Genomic DNA, 14635 nt, shown 5'->3' on the forward strand with positions numbered 1-14635 from the left:
TGTTCCTGCACTCGTTTTGGAGACTCGCATAGACAACTGTGCATGAAGTTGCACAGATTCAGCAAAACCATACCTGAAGTCGCACTGACATGCGGCTTTGAAATCATACAAAAATCAGCTAAGTCACACCTGAAGTCGCACTGACATGCAGCTTTGAAATCATACAATTTCAAGTGAATTTGCATGATTTTAAAGCCACATTCAGTTTCAACTGGGGCTTAATGAACCGTCTGTATTCCTCCCATAAAGAATGGTCACTGACCAGAGGGTAACTACCAAATGCCCTGTGGGTGACACCACCTTCCTGTATGTGGTGTCTTGCAGTTTGAGGTTGTAATATGGGAAATATGATATGGAAATCCTGCTTATAGTATAAATGGATGTAGAACTCACCTATAAATGCAAGGAGGGAGTTATCTAATTATTGGAACAACAAAAACTACAAAAACAGGAAAGACTCAACACTCCCAATCAAAGTTAACTACATAAAATTATCTATATTAGTACCAAAAATAAATTGGCATAAAAAGCACCAGGCAAGTCTTGCCTGGAGAAAGAGAAATACTCCACCTCCCCACCCTGCATGAAATCTCCCCCATACCACCATCCCCAAAACCAACCCTAAATGGAACCACCACACACTAAATGCAAGAAGAATATGGTGGAGCATACAACCCCACAATGGAGTTGGGCCTACCCCCTCCCCAAGAAAACCCCCTACAGATGAAGGCCATATCAACCACCTCAGCACAAGAAGAGTCAAGCCCCACTGTGGGAGGTGCCACACCTTAAAGGGGTTCTTAGAAACCCTCATGGTTTTTCATCTTAATGCATTCTTTGCATTAAGGTGAAAAACCTCCATTCTTTGCATTAAGGTAAAACCTCCCCGAACCCCCGTTTTACTTACCTGACCACGATCCCTCACCAGCCGGGAACGAGCACACCAGCTGCAGCTGTTGTCTCTTGTCCTGATTAGATAGATTGATAGCAGTGCAGCCATTGGCTCCCAGTGCTGTCAATCAAATCCAATGACCCGGGGGCGAGGCCGAGTCCTGCATGCTTTGTGAATGGACACAGATGCGGGACTCGGGAGCGCACCCGCATGTGTGTCCACCAAGGCGAGTGCTTCTCCAACATGGACACTCGATGGGAGGAGCCAGGAGCGCTGCTGAGGGACCCCAGGAGAGGAAGTTCAGGGCCACTCTGTGCAAAACCAGTGGAGGCAAGTATAAAAAAGGCGACAACCCCTTTAAAGTCACAGTTGGCGAATGAGGCACCTCACCACTGTACCGTGGGACCCGCCCACAGTAACCCGCTATACCCAGCAGCTGTGTGTCAAAGGGCCAATAGTCGGTCAAAGGGTACATGAAAAATGTGCATCTGTAGCATATATCCTTGGAGACAGTAGCCAATGTGATGATGAATATGGCTGAAAATTGGTGTAGCAAGTGCTACTAGTCCATCCTGGAACATGTGATGAAAAAAAAGCTCACTTACAGGCAGATACTAGGAGCTGGACTGTCCATACATGCAATAGTGTAACGAGCAACAAACGAGGATAGGCAGTACTGTATGGGATAGCACTTAGTAGATCTTGATGTATAGGCTGATTAGGAAAAAAGAACTTCCCTTGATTGGGACTTTTTAGGCAACAACCACACAAAAGAGTAAAGTAGAAAAATATTTATTATAGTACTTAAAATAGATCATTCACAAATATAACTTGGAGTATACGGATGATAAGAGGCTTTCTACAGCATCTCCTCACGACTTAAAAAACATTGGGGGGTTATTTACAAAAGGCAAATCTAGTTTGCACTGCAAGTGCACTTGGAAGGGCAATTGCCTAAAATCTAAGGGGTAGATCTGAAATGAGGGGAAGCTCTGCTGATTTTATCATCCAATCATGTGCAAGCTAAAATGTTGTTTTTTATTTTCCTTGCATGTCCCCCTCAGATCTACAGTGAAAAGTGAATTTCCCTTTAGTAAATGACCCCCATTGTTTTTCACCACCTCCTAGCTGCACTCTCCATATGAGATATTTTTTTTCTCTTTGATCACCCGGCAAATAAGAGTTCCTTCACTTGGGGAATAATTTTACTTTGTGGGGTCGCTTGGCAGGCTCCCATTGATGCCAGCTCTTGCAGTGCTCTATTAATCTTTTTCTTAGTTGCATAGTAGAACATACCATGTGACAAATTAATGACTACATACTTTCCTATCCAATAACCCTGATGAAACAGAAATGCGTCGGGTACCGGAGAGAATACTCAATCACTGGAGAGTATCTTTAATACTGTTCCATGCTCTCTATGTAATTTGTCTTGTGTTTTTTTTATTTTTTTTGTCTAGTTTTTGTTCTGTCTTTTTGATATGATTATGTTTTTAACGATCATCATATTTGTGAATGATCTGTTTTATGTACTATAATAAATATTTTTCTACTTTTTACCCATTTAAGGGGATTCTTCTTTTTTCCTACACAACAAGGATGTGGCAACAACACACTGTTCTAAAATGGGGAAATCCCATTAGTTTACTAAAAAGACTACCACATGATGTATAACACGGCTTGCACGCCCAGGGATGGTCCTACCTCTCCACCTGTTTGCACATACGGCTGCATAACAAATTCAGGTATAGTGGGGTCAAATGTACTCAAAGCCCTCCTTCCATACTGCCATTCACATATGCTGGTCTGGGGGCAAACAAGCCACCTCCCGACTCATGCAAATCATCTACAGTTCACTCACAGCAACCTAGATCTCCATCCCTTGTTGAGTGGGCTGGTCTGGGTGACAGTGGCTCTAATCTCCAATCACATGGACAGTCCGGTATATGGCGGGTTAGTCCGGTAAGATAGGTGTCAGTTCTCGTGGGGTAAACGGTCTTTGGGCCATCTGCAGAGGGGTCATCCCAGCGTCTACGTCTACATGTTTCGTTCTGCCCATCTGAAATTCGTCAGTGGCCTTTGACAACAAAGGACGTGAATCACATGTGTTCATTTTGGCAGCAAATTTCGATTTAGGCCGCGTACACACGAGAGGATTGTCCGTCCAACTAAGTCCGTCAGACAATCCGACAGACAGTCCGTCCTACTTTTGAATGAACGGACTTGACCACACACGATGAACAGACAGTCCGTTGAAAGCTTGCGCGATGACGTGTACAGCACGTACGACGGGACTAGAAATACGATGTCCAATACACTGCAATGCAACCTTCGGCCGTGTAAATCCTTTCTGAGCATGCGCCATACTTAGTCCGTCCAACTTGCCTACTCACGAGCGGACTGTCCGCTGAAACCAAAGTTGGACGGACTGTATTACGGAAATTCCGAAAGACTTAGTCCGCCAGACTGTCCGCTGAAAAAGTCCCCTGAAGCCCACACACGAGCGGACTGTCCGCTGAAACACGTTTCAGTGGACTAAGTTGGACGGACAATCCTCTCGTGTGTACGCGGCCTTAGTTTTAGTCTTAGGACTAAATTGGCATTTTAGTTTCAGTCCCATTTTAGTCTTCTGCAGTTGTTTTAGTCGTATTTAGTCGACTAAATCTCCAGTACATTTTAGTTGCCTAAAACTAATTTTAGTCATCTAAAATCTAATAAGTGTAGTTAAATTGTAATGCATTATTTAAGCATTTCTCTACAACCAACTTGGTGAGCAGGAGGACATAGAGCTTTGCAATTGGGCAACAAAAGTTAGTTATCGCTGAGCACAGCAAAATAAGAGGAATAATTCTAGAGTCATGATCTATATTGTTGGCTCTAAACTGACGAGTATTTACAGCATTGCCTTTGAAGAATTTGGGGTATCGTACTTTTCTCTCATTGCGTTAACTCTTGCCATATTTGGTATCTATTTACCTGAAGAAACCATTGAGTACTGTACATGATCATTTCTTTATTTGCAGTTAATTGCAACAGTTATATGGCTACAATCTATTCCATTTTGTTAATGTGCACTTAAAATTAATTGGAGTATTTCTGTACTGAAAATATAGATTTGACAAATTCTTGTGCAAATATAACATTAAAAATTGCAAACACTACCTACCAGAAAAAAATACATTTTTGGGAGTATTTGGGTAACTTTCAAGCCCAAAATGCAGATTAACGTGTATGCAATTTTTTTAAAAATGAGTGGAAAAACACAACATGGTCCATGGCAAAAAAATGCATGTTGGCGCATACAGACCACTTTGACCTATAGGTAAGGCTAGAGTAAGGCTTACCTGTAGGTCCATGAAATATCTCCTAAACCGTGTATTTGCAAAAATACAGGCACCGCTGCGCCATAGACAGCAGCGCGCAGGTGCACTGAGCATGTCGCTGCTAACGGCGTTATGCCGTTAGTGGCTGTTCCCGTGCGTGGGAGTGACGTCACAGTGCCGGTGCAGCGATACCCAGAGGAAGAGGGACGCTTTGTGCTACAGGGGACAGCGGTGACATCGCTGGCTTCTGTGTCAGGTAAGTGACACCTAATGGGCTACTATGCGATTTATAGTAGCCCATTATGCTTTACCTTTGCAGGGAGACAAAGAGGATGTAAACCCATCAGGATTTACTTCCTCTTTAACTATTTGCCTACCAAAATAAGAGGAATAATTCTAGAGTCATGATCTATATTGTTAACTCTAAACTGACGATTATTTTCAGCATTGCCTTTGAATAAATCTTCATTTATTTGCTGACAAATTACACAGAACCCCCAAACATTATATATGTTTTTTTAGCAGAGACCCTAAAGAATAAAATGGCAGTTGTTGCAACATTTTATCTTCCACGGTATTTATGCAAGCATGTTATTTTTTGGGGGGGGGGGGGGGGTTTCAAGCATTAAAAAAAAATAACCAGTAAAGTTAGGCAAATAAAATGGACTAATGTGAAAGATGATGTTACGCAGAGTAAATAGATACCTAACATGTCATGCTTCAAAATTGCGTATGCTCGTGGAATGGCTCCAAACTTCGGTACTTAAAAATCCCCATATGCAACGCTTTAACATTTTTTACAGGTTTTGAGTTACAGAGGAGGTCTTCAATTGTTGCTCTCGCTCTAACGTTCGCGGCAATACCTCACAAGTGTGGTTTGAATGTAGTTTACATATGTGGGTGCGGGGACGGGGCGCTGTAAAAAAAATGTTTTTCTTATTGATAATGTTACTTTAATTTTCCTAGTTTGATGCTTTCTTTATACAATTTTTTTTTTAAACTTAAATTCCTATTACAAGGAATGTAAACATCCCTTGTAATAGGATTAGTGCGTGACAGGTCCTCTGTACAGTGAGATCTGAGGTCAATAAGTCCCCAGATCTCACTTCTATGCTGGGAAGCCTGAAATACTTCTTTTTTTTTTTTTTAAACAATACTGGCTTCCCAAATGCAGAGGCCTCTGAACAATCAAAGAGACTTTGTGGGCCATTTGGCTCGCTGGAAATCTCTATGGTCATCATCTGCCGCCAGTCAGTTTCCCTCCCGCTGCCTCTAAAAACAATCAAGCGGCCGAACAGCCGCTATGATTGTTCTTATGTAAAGGGAATCGCCGGCTGAAAAAGATGATATCTGAATGATGCCTGTAGCTGCACTCATCATTTAGATATTACTGCTCAAGCTCGACAACATCATATGACAGGTGGGAAGCGCTTAATGTGGCACTAATTGATATCCTTAGTTTATAAAATTAAAATTAACCTCCTCCCACCCGCCCTATAGCCGAATGACGGCCTTAGAGCGGGCGGGTTCCTTCGCCTGGCCGTCCCTGGACGGCCTGGTGTTTTGCTTCCGCAATGCGCGCCACCGGGGGGCGCGCATCGCGGAAGTATTGTATTCGCCGTGTCTCCCGGAGACAGGCAAATACAGATCGCCGTGAACGGCCAATCAAAGCGGCCGTTCACAGCGCGATCGCAGCTGCCAATGGGAGATGATCTCATATGTAAACATATGAGATCATCTCCCATTGCCGTGTCTCTCCCTCCTCACACAGAGACAGCGTGTGAGGAGGGAGAGCGATCTGTGTGTCAGCCCCAGTGCCAGTGTCAGCCCCAGTGCCATCTGTCAGCCCAGTGCCATTGTCAGCCCAGTGCCATCTGTCAGCGCCAGTGCCATCTGTCAGCCCAGTGCCATCTGCCAGTGCCGCCAGTGCCACCTGCCAGTGCCTGCCGCCCGCCAGCCCCAGTGCCGCCCGTCAGCCCCAGTGCTGCCCGTCAACCCCAGTGCCGTCCGTCAGCCCCAGTGCCGTCAGCCCCAGTGCCACCTGCCAGCACCAGTGCCACCTGCCAGTGCCATCCGTCAGCCCCAGTGCCGCCAGTGCCACCTGCCAGTGCCAGCGCCAGTGCCATCCGTCAGCGCCAGTGCCGCCAGTGCCACCTGCCACCACTAGTGCCGCCAGTGCCAGTGCCGCCAGTGGTACTTGCTAGTGCCACCTGCCAGTGCCACGTGCCAGTGCCACCTGCCAGCGCCAGTGCCACCCGTCAGCCCCAGTGCCACGTGCCAGTGCCACGTGCCAGTGCCACCTACCAGCGCCAGTGCCATCCGTCAGCCCCAGTGCCACCTGCCAGCGCCACCTGCCAGTGCCATCTGCCAGCCCCATTTGCCAGAGCAATTAGCCAGAGCAAATAGCCAGCGCCATCTGCCAGTGCCATCTGCCAGTGCCAGCCCCAGCCCCATCTGCCAGCGACATCTGCCAGCCCCATCTGCCTCCAGTGTCATCTGCCTCCAGTGCCATCTGCCTCCAGTGCCATCTGTCAGTGCCACGTGTCGTCAGTGCCACGTGGGGTCACTTTGTGGGCATTTCCATTGTCCTGGTGCTCCAGGGCCTTCAAAACTGTAATAGGTGGTTGAGAAATAAGATGTGTAATTTATGCTCCTAGAACGCCTGATGGTGCTATTTCAATATTGGGCCTCTGTATGTGGTCAGGCTGTGTAAAAGTCTCACACATTTGGTATCGTTATACTCAGGAGGAGTAGTAGAACATATTTTGGGGTGTCATTTTTGCTATGTACATGCTATGTGTTGGAAATATCTTATAAATGGACAACTTCGCGTAAAAAAAATGCGTTTTCATTTTTTTTCCACATTTTCCCAAAACTTCTGGAAAAAAAATTAACCATTCAAACGACTCATTATGCCTCATAGATTATACGTTGGGGTGTTAGCTTTCCAAAATGGGGTCACTTTGTGGGTATTTCCATTGTTCTGGTGCTCCAGGGCCTTCAAAAATGTAATAGGTGGTTGAGAAATGAAATGTGTAATTTATGCTCCTAGAACGCCTGATGGTGCTATTTCAATATTGGGCCTCTGTATGTGGCCAGGCTGTGTAAAAGTCTCACACATTTGGTATCGTAATACTCAGAAGGAGTAGCAGAACGTATTTTGGGGTGTCATTTGTGGCATACACATGCCATGTGAGAGAAATAACCTATTACATTGAAAATTTTGTGAGAAAAAAAAAAATCTTCATTTTGCAAAGAATTGTGGGAAAAAGATGACAACATCAAAAACCTCACCATGCATCTTAGTAAATACCTTGGAATGTCTACTTTCAAAAAAGGGGTCATTTGGGGGGTATTTGTACTTTCCTGACTTGTTCGGGTCGCAAGAAATGAGGTAGGCCACCAGTACATCAGGTGTGATCAATTTTGTGCGATTCGCACCACAGCTTGTAGACTCTCTAACTTTCACAAAGACCAAATAATATCCACTAATTTGGGTTATTTTTACCAAAGATATGTAGCAGTATAAATTGTGGCCAAAATTTATGAAAAAAAATTATAATTTGCATAGTGATGCACCGAAATTTCGGCCGCCGAAACATATCGGCCGAAAAATGCCCTTTTCGGCAATTTGCCGAAAGAGAAAAACGGCCGATAATGGAGCCGAAAATGGGGCGTGGCCTGGGTGGGGGCGGGGCCCCGCCCTCCGCCCCTGGTGACGCCCATCATGGGGGTGTATAGCGCAGGAGAGCCACCTCCGCCGCCTGTTTGATAACAGCGCCGGGAACATCACAGCTTTCATTTCAATTGCTGTGTGTTCCCGGCCGTGCGCCGTCACACGCAGCCCCTCCCCCTTGCCCGGGCACTTAGATAGACAGATCATCCGCAGGATTGGACGGATGATCTGTCTATCAAAGTGCCCGGACAAGGGGGAGGGGCTGCGTGTGACGGCGCACGGCCGGGAACACACAGCAATTGAAATGAAAGCTGTGATGTTCCCGGCGCTGTTATCAAACAGGCGGCGGAGGCGGCTCTCTTCCCTGCACACAGTGCACAGGCTGGCTGCAAAATGGCACACAGGCTGCAATGGGACACACTGGCTGCAATTGGCTGCAATGGGGCACACTGGCTGCAATGGGGCACACTAGCTGCAATTGGCTGCAATAGGGCACACTAGCTGCAATGGGGCACACTGGCTGCAATTGGCTGCAATGGGGCACACTAGCTGCAATTGGCTGCAATGGGGCACACTAGCTGCAATTGGCTGCAATGGGGCACACTGGCTGCAATTGGCTGCAGTGGAGCACACTGGCTGCAATGGGGCACACTGGCTGCAATGGGGCACACTGGCTGCAATGGGGGATGCCTCCTGTACCACGTCCTCTGTCTCTGACCATCTCCTGTACCATGTCCCCATTCTCTGACCATCTCCTGTACCACGTCCTCTGTCTCTGACCATCTCCTGTACCGTGTCCCCAGTCTGACCATCTCCTGTACCGTGTCCCCAGTCTCTGACCATCTCCTGTACCGTGTCCCCAGTCTCTGACCATATCCTGTACCGTGTCCCCAGTCTCTGACCATCTCCTGTACCGTGTCCCCAGTCTCTGACCACCTCCTGTACCATGCATGCAGTCTCTGACCACCTCCTGTACCATGTCCCCAGTCTCTGACCACCTCCTGTACCATGTCCCCAGTCTCTGACCACCTCCTGTACCATGTCCCCAGTCTCTGACCACCTCCTGTACCATGTCCCCAGTCTCTGACCACCTCCTGTACCATGTCCCCAGTCTCTGACCACCTCCTGTACCATGTCCCCAGTCTCTGACCACCTCCTGTACCATGTCCCCAGTCTCTGACCACCTCCTGTACCATGTCCCCAGTCTCTGACCACCTATTGTACCATGTCCCCAGTCTCTGACCATCTCCTGTACCATGTCCCCAGTCTCTGACCATCTCCTGTACCATGTCCCCAGTCTCTGACCATCTCCTGTACCATGTCCCCAGTCTCTGACCACCTCCTGTACCATGCATGCAGTCTCTGACCACCTCCTGTACCATGTCCCCAGTCTCTGACCACCTCCTGTACCATGTCCCCAGTCTCTGACCACCTCCTGTACCATGTCCCCAGTCTCTGACCACCTCCTGTACCATGTCCCCAGTCTCTGACCACCTCCTGTACCATATCCCCAGTCTCTGACCACCTCCTGTACCATGTCCCCAGTCTCTGACCACCTCCTGTACCATGTCCCCAGTCTCTGACCACCTCCTGTACCATGTCCCCAGTCTCTGACCACCTCCTGTACCATGTCCCCAGTCTCTGACCACCTCCTGTACCATGTCCCCAGTCTCTGACCACCTCCTGTATAAAAATATTTTTTAAAAACAGTCATTTTCGGTATCGGTGCTGTTTCGGTATCGGTTTCGGTTTTCGGCCTAGTGTATTTTTCATTTTCGATATCGGTTTCGGCACCAAAAAACCCATTCGGTGCATCCCTAAAATTTGCAAAATTTTATCACAGAAACAAAGAAATATGCATTTTTTTTCAAAATTTTCAGTCTTTTTTCATTTATAGCGCAAAAAATAAAAACCCCAGAGGTGATCAAATACCACCAAAAGAAAGCTCTATTTGTGGGAAAAAAAGGACACAAAATTCATTTGGGTACAGTGTTGCATGACTGAGTAATTGTCATTCAAAATGTGAGAGCACCAAAAGCTGAAAATTGGTCTGGTCAGGAAGGGTGTTTAAGTGCCCAGTAAGCAAGTGGTTAATCAATACACATCCAATACATAATGACACTTTAATCTTTTTTTTTTTCATTAAATCTTTTCTTACTGTGTATTTCTGCCTCCTTGTAGCATTATCTGTGAGCTCCTGAAGCTCTCCTTTTCCTCCTCACTTTCATTAGTTGTGGCCATGTGCATGGCTCTATGCACACTACACATCCCATAGTCCATCTCGGAAGTGATAAAGAGAGAGTGGCTATGCTCTTGCATACAGTGGGACCACAATGGAGAATGAATGTAGCCACCTTCTAACAGAAAGTCGGATCACAGCAGCAAAAACAAGGAATTTGTGATTTGGAGGAGGCTGAGAACAATAGAAGGGACTTTCTTGAGTAAAGAATGCACACTTGAATAGAATATATATTTTTTAAACAGAATTTAGTGTCACGTTAAAAAGTTTATGTAAATCCCAGCAATTAACTTCTTATTTCCACTGCTGATTATACAGCTGAAAGTTGTTGTTTATACAGTATATGTTTTATATGTGCAAAAATCGCAGTTAAAGCAGAGTTTCGCTTAAATTTTTTTTTAAAAGTCAGCAGCTACAAATACTGCAGCTGTTGACTTAATAAATCGGACACTTACCTGTCCCATGGTCCAGTGATGCAGGGGGAACGAAGCCCTGCTCGTCTCCCTCTCTTTGCAGCATTGTCACTGTGGGCACGCACTGCGCATGCATGAGCCGCATGGTGTGCTGTGACTAGCCGGGCAATCATCTGGAACCTGTGACGTGTCCCAGATGATTGGAGGGAGGGGCAGAGGTGAACTAAAAAGAGGGTTTCTGGGGGGGGAAATCACCTGTCCTTAAAGCGGAAGTTCCATTTTTGGGTGGAACTCCGTTTTAATCATGCCAGAAATTTTGTACGCTTACAACTCTTTTGGGCCCCTGCCTGTGCATAAGGAGAGGTTATGGAGATGGGGAGAGGTCTGTATTCTTTGTGGTCCTTCAAAAATATAGTAGGCAGGGCTGACACCACATGCTTAGGAATTCAAAGCCAAAAATACAGCATTGCCATGTTAAAGTGGAAGGTAGGAGCATACTATATTTCTGGCAAGTCAACATGTTTAAAGGGATAAAACATGGGTAGACGTGTATGTATTGCAGAGGTGTACTAAATATGTTTGTGTTTTTTTGGGGGTGTTTTTTTTTTTCTTATACCCTACTTTACTTTTATTTTGCCTTGACAAACATACTTTAAGTTCAGGCTTTATCTGGCACTTTTTGTTTACAAGTCTGAAGCAGAGTTCCACTCATAAATGGAATCTTCGTTTATCTAAACCCCTCCCCCCATCCGGTGCCACATGTGGCACTTTTCGGGGGGAGCAGGTAGCAGGTACCTGTCATCACTTCCGGGAGATAGTGCCACGGTGCAATCACCCAAAAGTTTGGACCCCTCCTTCCCCCGCCATTGGGCCATTCAGAAAGCGCAGCACAGTAGGGAACCGGCTGTGAAACCACGAGACTTCACTGCTGGGTTCCCTTACTACAAATGGCAGCGGCAGCACTCAAAACTTTTTGTTTACAAGTCTGAAGCGGAGTTCCACTCATAAATGCAATCTTTGTTTATCTAAACCCCTCCCCCCATTAGGTGCCACATGTGGCACTTTTCTGGGGGAGCAGGTACCTGACATCACTTCCGGGAGATAGTGCCACGGTGCAATCAACCGAAAGTTTGGACCCCTCCTCCTTCCCCCGCAATTGGGCCATTCAGAAAGCGCAGCACATTAGGGAACCGGCTGTGAAACCACGAGGCTTCACTGCCGGGTTCCCTTACTACAAATGGCAGCGGCAGCACCCAAGAGCCGATGGAAACATTGGCTGGGGTGCCGCTGGATTCCAGGACAGGTAAGTGTCCTAATATAAAAAATCAGCAGCTACAGTATGTGTTTTTTGCAGGTTGGGCAGAACCCCTCTTTAAGTCATTATTTGTTGCTAAAAAATTACTTATAACCCCCAAACATCTTTTTTTTTTTTTTTTTGCAGAGACCCTAAAGAATAAAATGGTGAAATTGTTTATGTGGCACGGTATTTGCACAGCAGTTTTGCAATCTAAATTTTTATGGGAAAGAATATACTTTATATATATATATATATATATATATATATATATACAGTATATATACCCCAATGTGCTCGTAAAATGTGAAACCTGATGTTTTTGCAGAGTAAATAGATAACTTACATGTCACGCTTTAAAATTGGAACCGCTCATAGACTGGCGACATACTATGGTACTTAAAAATCTCAGGCGACGCTTTAAATGTCTTTAAAGGTTACCTGTTTATAGTTGCAAAGGAGATCTGCACTAGAATTATTGCTCTCTCTCCGTTTGTGACGCTACCTCGCGTGTGCTACGAATGCCATTTACATATGCATGCTGACTTATGTATGCGCTTGCTTCTGCACTCGGAGGGATAGGGGTGCTTTAAAAAAAAATGATTCCTTAATTATTTAACTTTTTATTGTTTAAGGATGACAGGTCCTTTTTATGGAGAAATCTGGGGTCATAAATATCCCAGATCTCTTCTTTAATCTTAAAAGCAAAAGATCAACAACATTTTTTTGTTTGTTTTTGATCTTTTGCTTTAAAAAATATATATATTTACTTTCAGCCTGGACCGGAAGTGACTTCATGGCGTCGCTCCAGTCATCCAAGGTCATAGAGGCGATCAAAGAGAATCTACTCTTTGATTACCCATGGGAGCAGCCAGCCTCACCGTCTGATTGTTTCTCTCACTGCTTTGAAAAGCGTTCCAGCAGCTCATGAGCTGCTTGGATTGCTTTCGTGAAGAAGTCAGCCGTGGATTCCAACAAAAAACGATACTGGGTGACTGATATCTTCAGCCATAATCCAGGTAAACCACTTCAGAGCCGCAACATATACCTATTGCGGTCTTGACGTGGTTAATGCAAACTTATAGTGTAAATAAGTCCATAGACCTGTTAGCAGTAGCTTATAGTTCCTATGTAAATCTCACAAAGGGAAATGCTGTATATTTTAGGAAAAACTCTAGTTATACTCTAAATGTATTTTTTGTTTTTGTTTTAAATAGATAACTATCAATCATATGAAGAAGAAACTTACACCAAAACCTACCAGTACCCCCAAGCTCACCAGAGGGTGGTAAGTGTCTGCTTTATTTTTACAAACAGAATATTGAAACTTAAAAAATCCCTCAAAATACAGCAGGTATCTTTTACATTTGTCCCAGAAGAGGAACTGTAGCCATTTCTTTTGCCTTAAAAGTGGGGGATAAGAAAAAACTAATGTACATACCTGTGTGGGGGCAGCATTGACCTGATGCTGCAGCTGTCCCCCGCCTGCTCTGCGCCAAGAACTGAGCAATCAAAGACCTCTTGATCGCTCAGTTCTCAGCTCCACTGTGAGCACAGAGCCTGTGACAGTGACTGTCAGTTATCAGCTCTGTGCTCTGCCCCTCCAAAGCTCTCTGGAGCTCTGAACTGTGGAAGGTGCCGGAGCGTCTTGGTCAGGCATTGAGCGGTGCGCTGAGAGACTGAGCCCGCTGTCAGTTAGGCATTCTGCCAGATCCGAACATCATTGTTGGGATCCCTGTAGAGCCTGGACTGGCTCTGTGACATCACATGACAACAGGCATGAGCCTACTGTCGGCCGAATCTGGGTCACAGGAATACAGAACTAAGCTCACTCCTGTGCCCCAAAGGAGAAGTATGTCTAAAGCTCTTTTTTAGGAGATAGTCACTGTATCCGCATGTGCTGATGTCATGGGCACATGCACACTGAAGAAAGAGCTCACTCGTGCTTCAGGAGCCGTGCCATCATTGTGGCTTCGGCCTATCGCAGAGCTGGAGTTTGCAAACCCAGAAATAACTCCGGGAGAAATGACGCCGGTAACAGCGATGCATACTAGCTCATTATGCCTTTGTCTTGCAGGTTTTTTAAATTTTTTTTTTTTTTTTTTTTTTGGAGTTTACAACCACTTTCTAGTTTTTTTTTACTTAAATGGAACTTCCACTTTAAGGGAACGTGACCCCTGACATGCCACATTTGGCGTGTATTTTTTTGGGGGGGGAGCGAAAACCCTCTTTTTAGAGGGTCTCAGCTCCAACTTCCTCCCAGGGCACCACGGCGCTGGAAGGAAGATCACTTTTCCCCCCTCCCTCTCGGCAATCATCTGGGACCCGTGACAGGTCCCAGATGATTGCCCAGCCAGTCACAGCGGGGCTTGTGCATACCGGCTGTGAAGCCACAGCTGGGTTCCCACAGTGGCAATGCCAGCGCCGCATTGCTGAGCCCTGGACAGGTAAGTGTCCGATTATTAAAAATCTGCAGCTGCAGTATTTGTAGCTGCTGACTTTTAATTTTTTTTTTTTTTTATTGGAAGTCTGCTTTAAATATTAAACTTGTTATACTTGCCTGTTCTGTGCAATAGTTTTTTTCACAGAGCAACCCTGATCCTCTGCTTCTGGAGTCCCCTTCTGGTGCTCCTGGCTCCTCCTCTTCGAAGAGTGTCCCCATAGAAAGCCGCTTTCTCTTAGGGCACTCATGAAAATTCGCTCCCCAGCCACCTTGCCTGCGTCTATATTCATAGACAGCGTGGCTTGGCCCTACCCCCTACTCCCTTGTCACTGGAGTTGATTCACAGCAATGGGAG

General features: G+C 45.8%; 1 protein-coding gene across 2 annotated transcripts in view; it reads left to right on the forward strand.

The window, feature by feature from the left end:
• The window catches only part of EMD (emerin), an 83831-nt gene that overhangs the window by 59612 nt on the left and 9584 nt on the right, over positions 1 to 14635 (forward strand). For both annotated transcript variants that reach the window (XM_077479057.1, XM_077479056.1), the window contains one exon: positions 13055 to 13125. In XM_077479057.1, coding sequence (XP_077335183.1) covers positions 13055 to 13125 — 71 coding nt within the window. The remainder of the gene's footprint in view (positions 1 to 13054; positions 13126 to 14635) is intronic.

This window comes from Lithobates pipiens, unplaced genomic scaffold (genome assembly GCF_037356315.1).
Source record: "Lithobates pipiens isolate NorthernLeopardFrog02 unplaced genomic scaffold, aLitPip1_a1.2 Scaffold_1, whole genome shotgun sequence".
Lineage (NCBI taxonomy): Eukaryota > Metazoa > Chordata > Amphibia > Anura > Ranidae > Lithobates > Lithobates pipiens.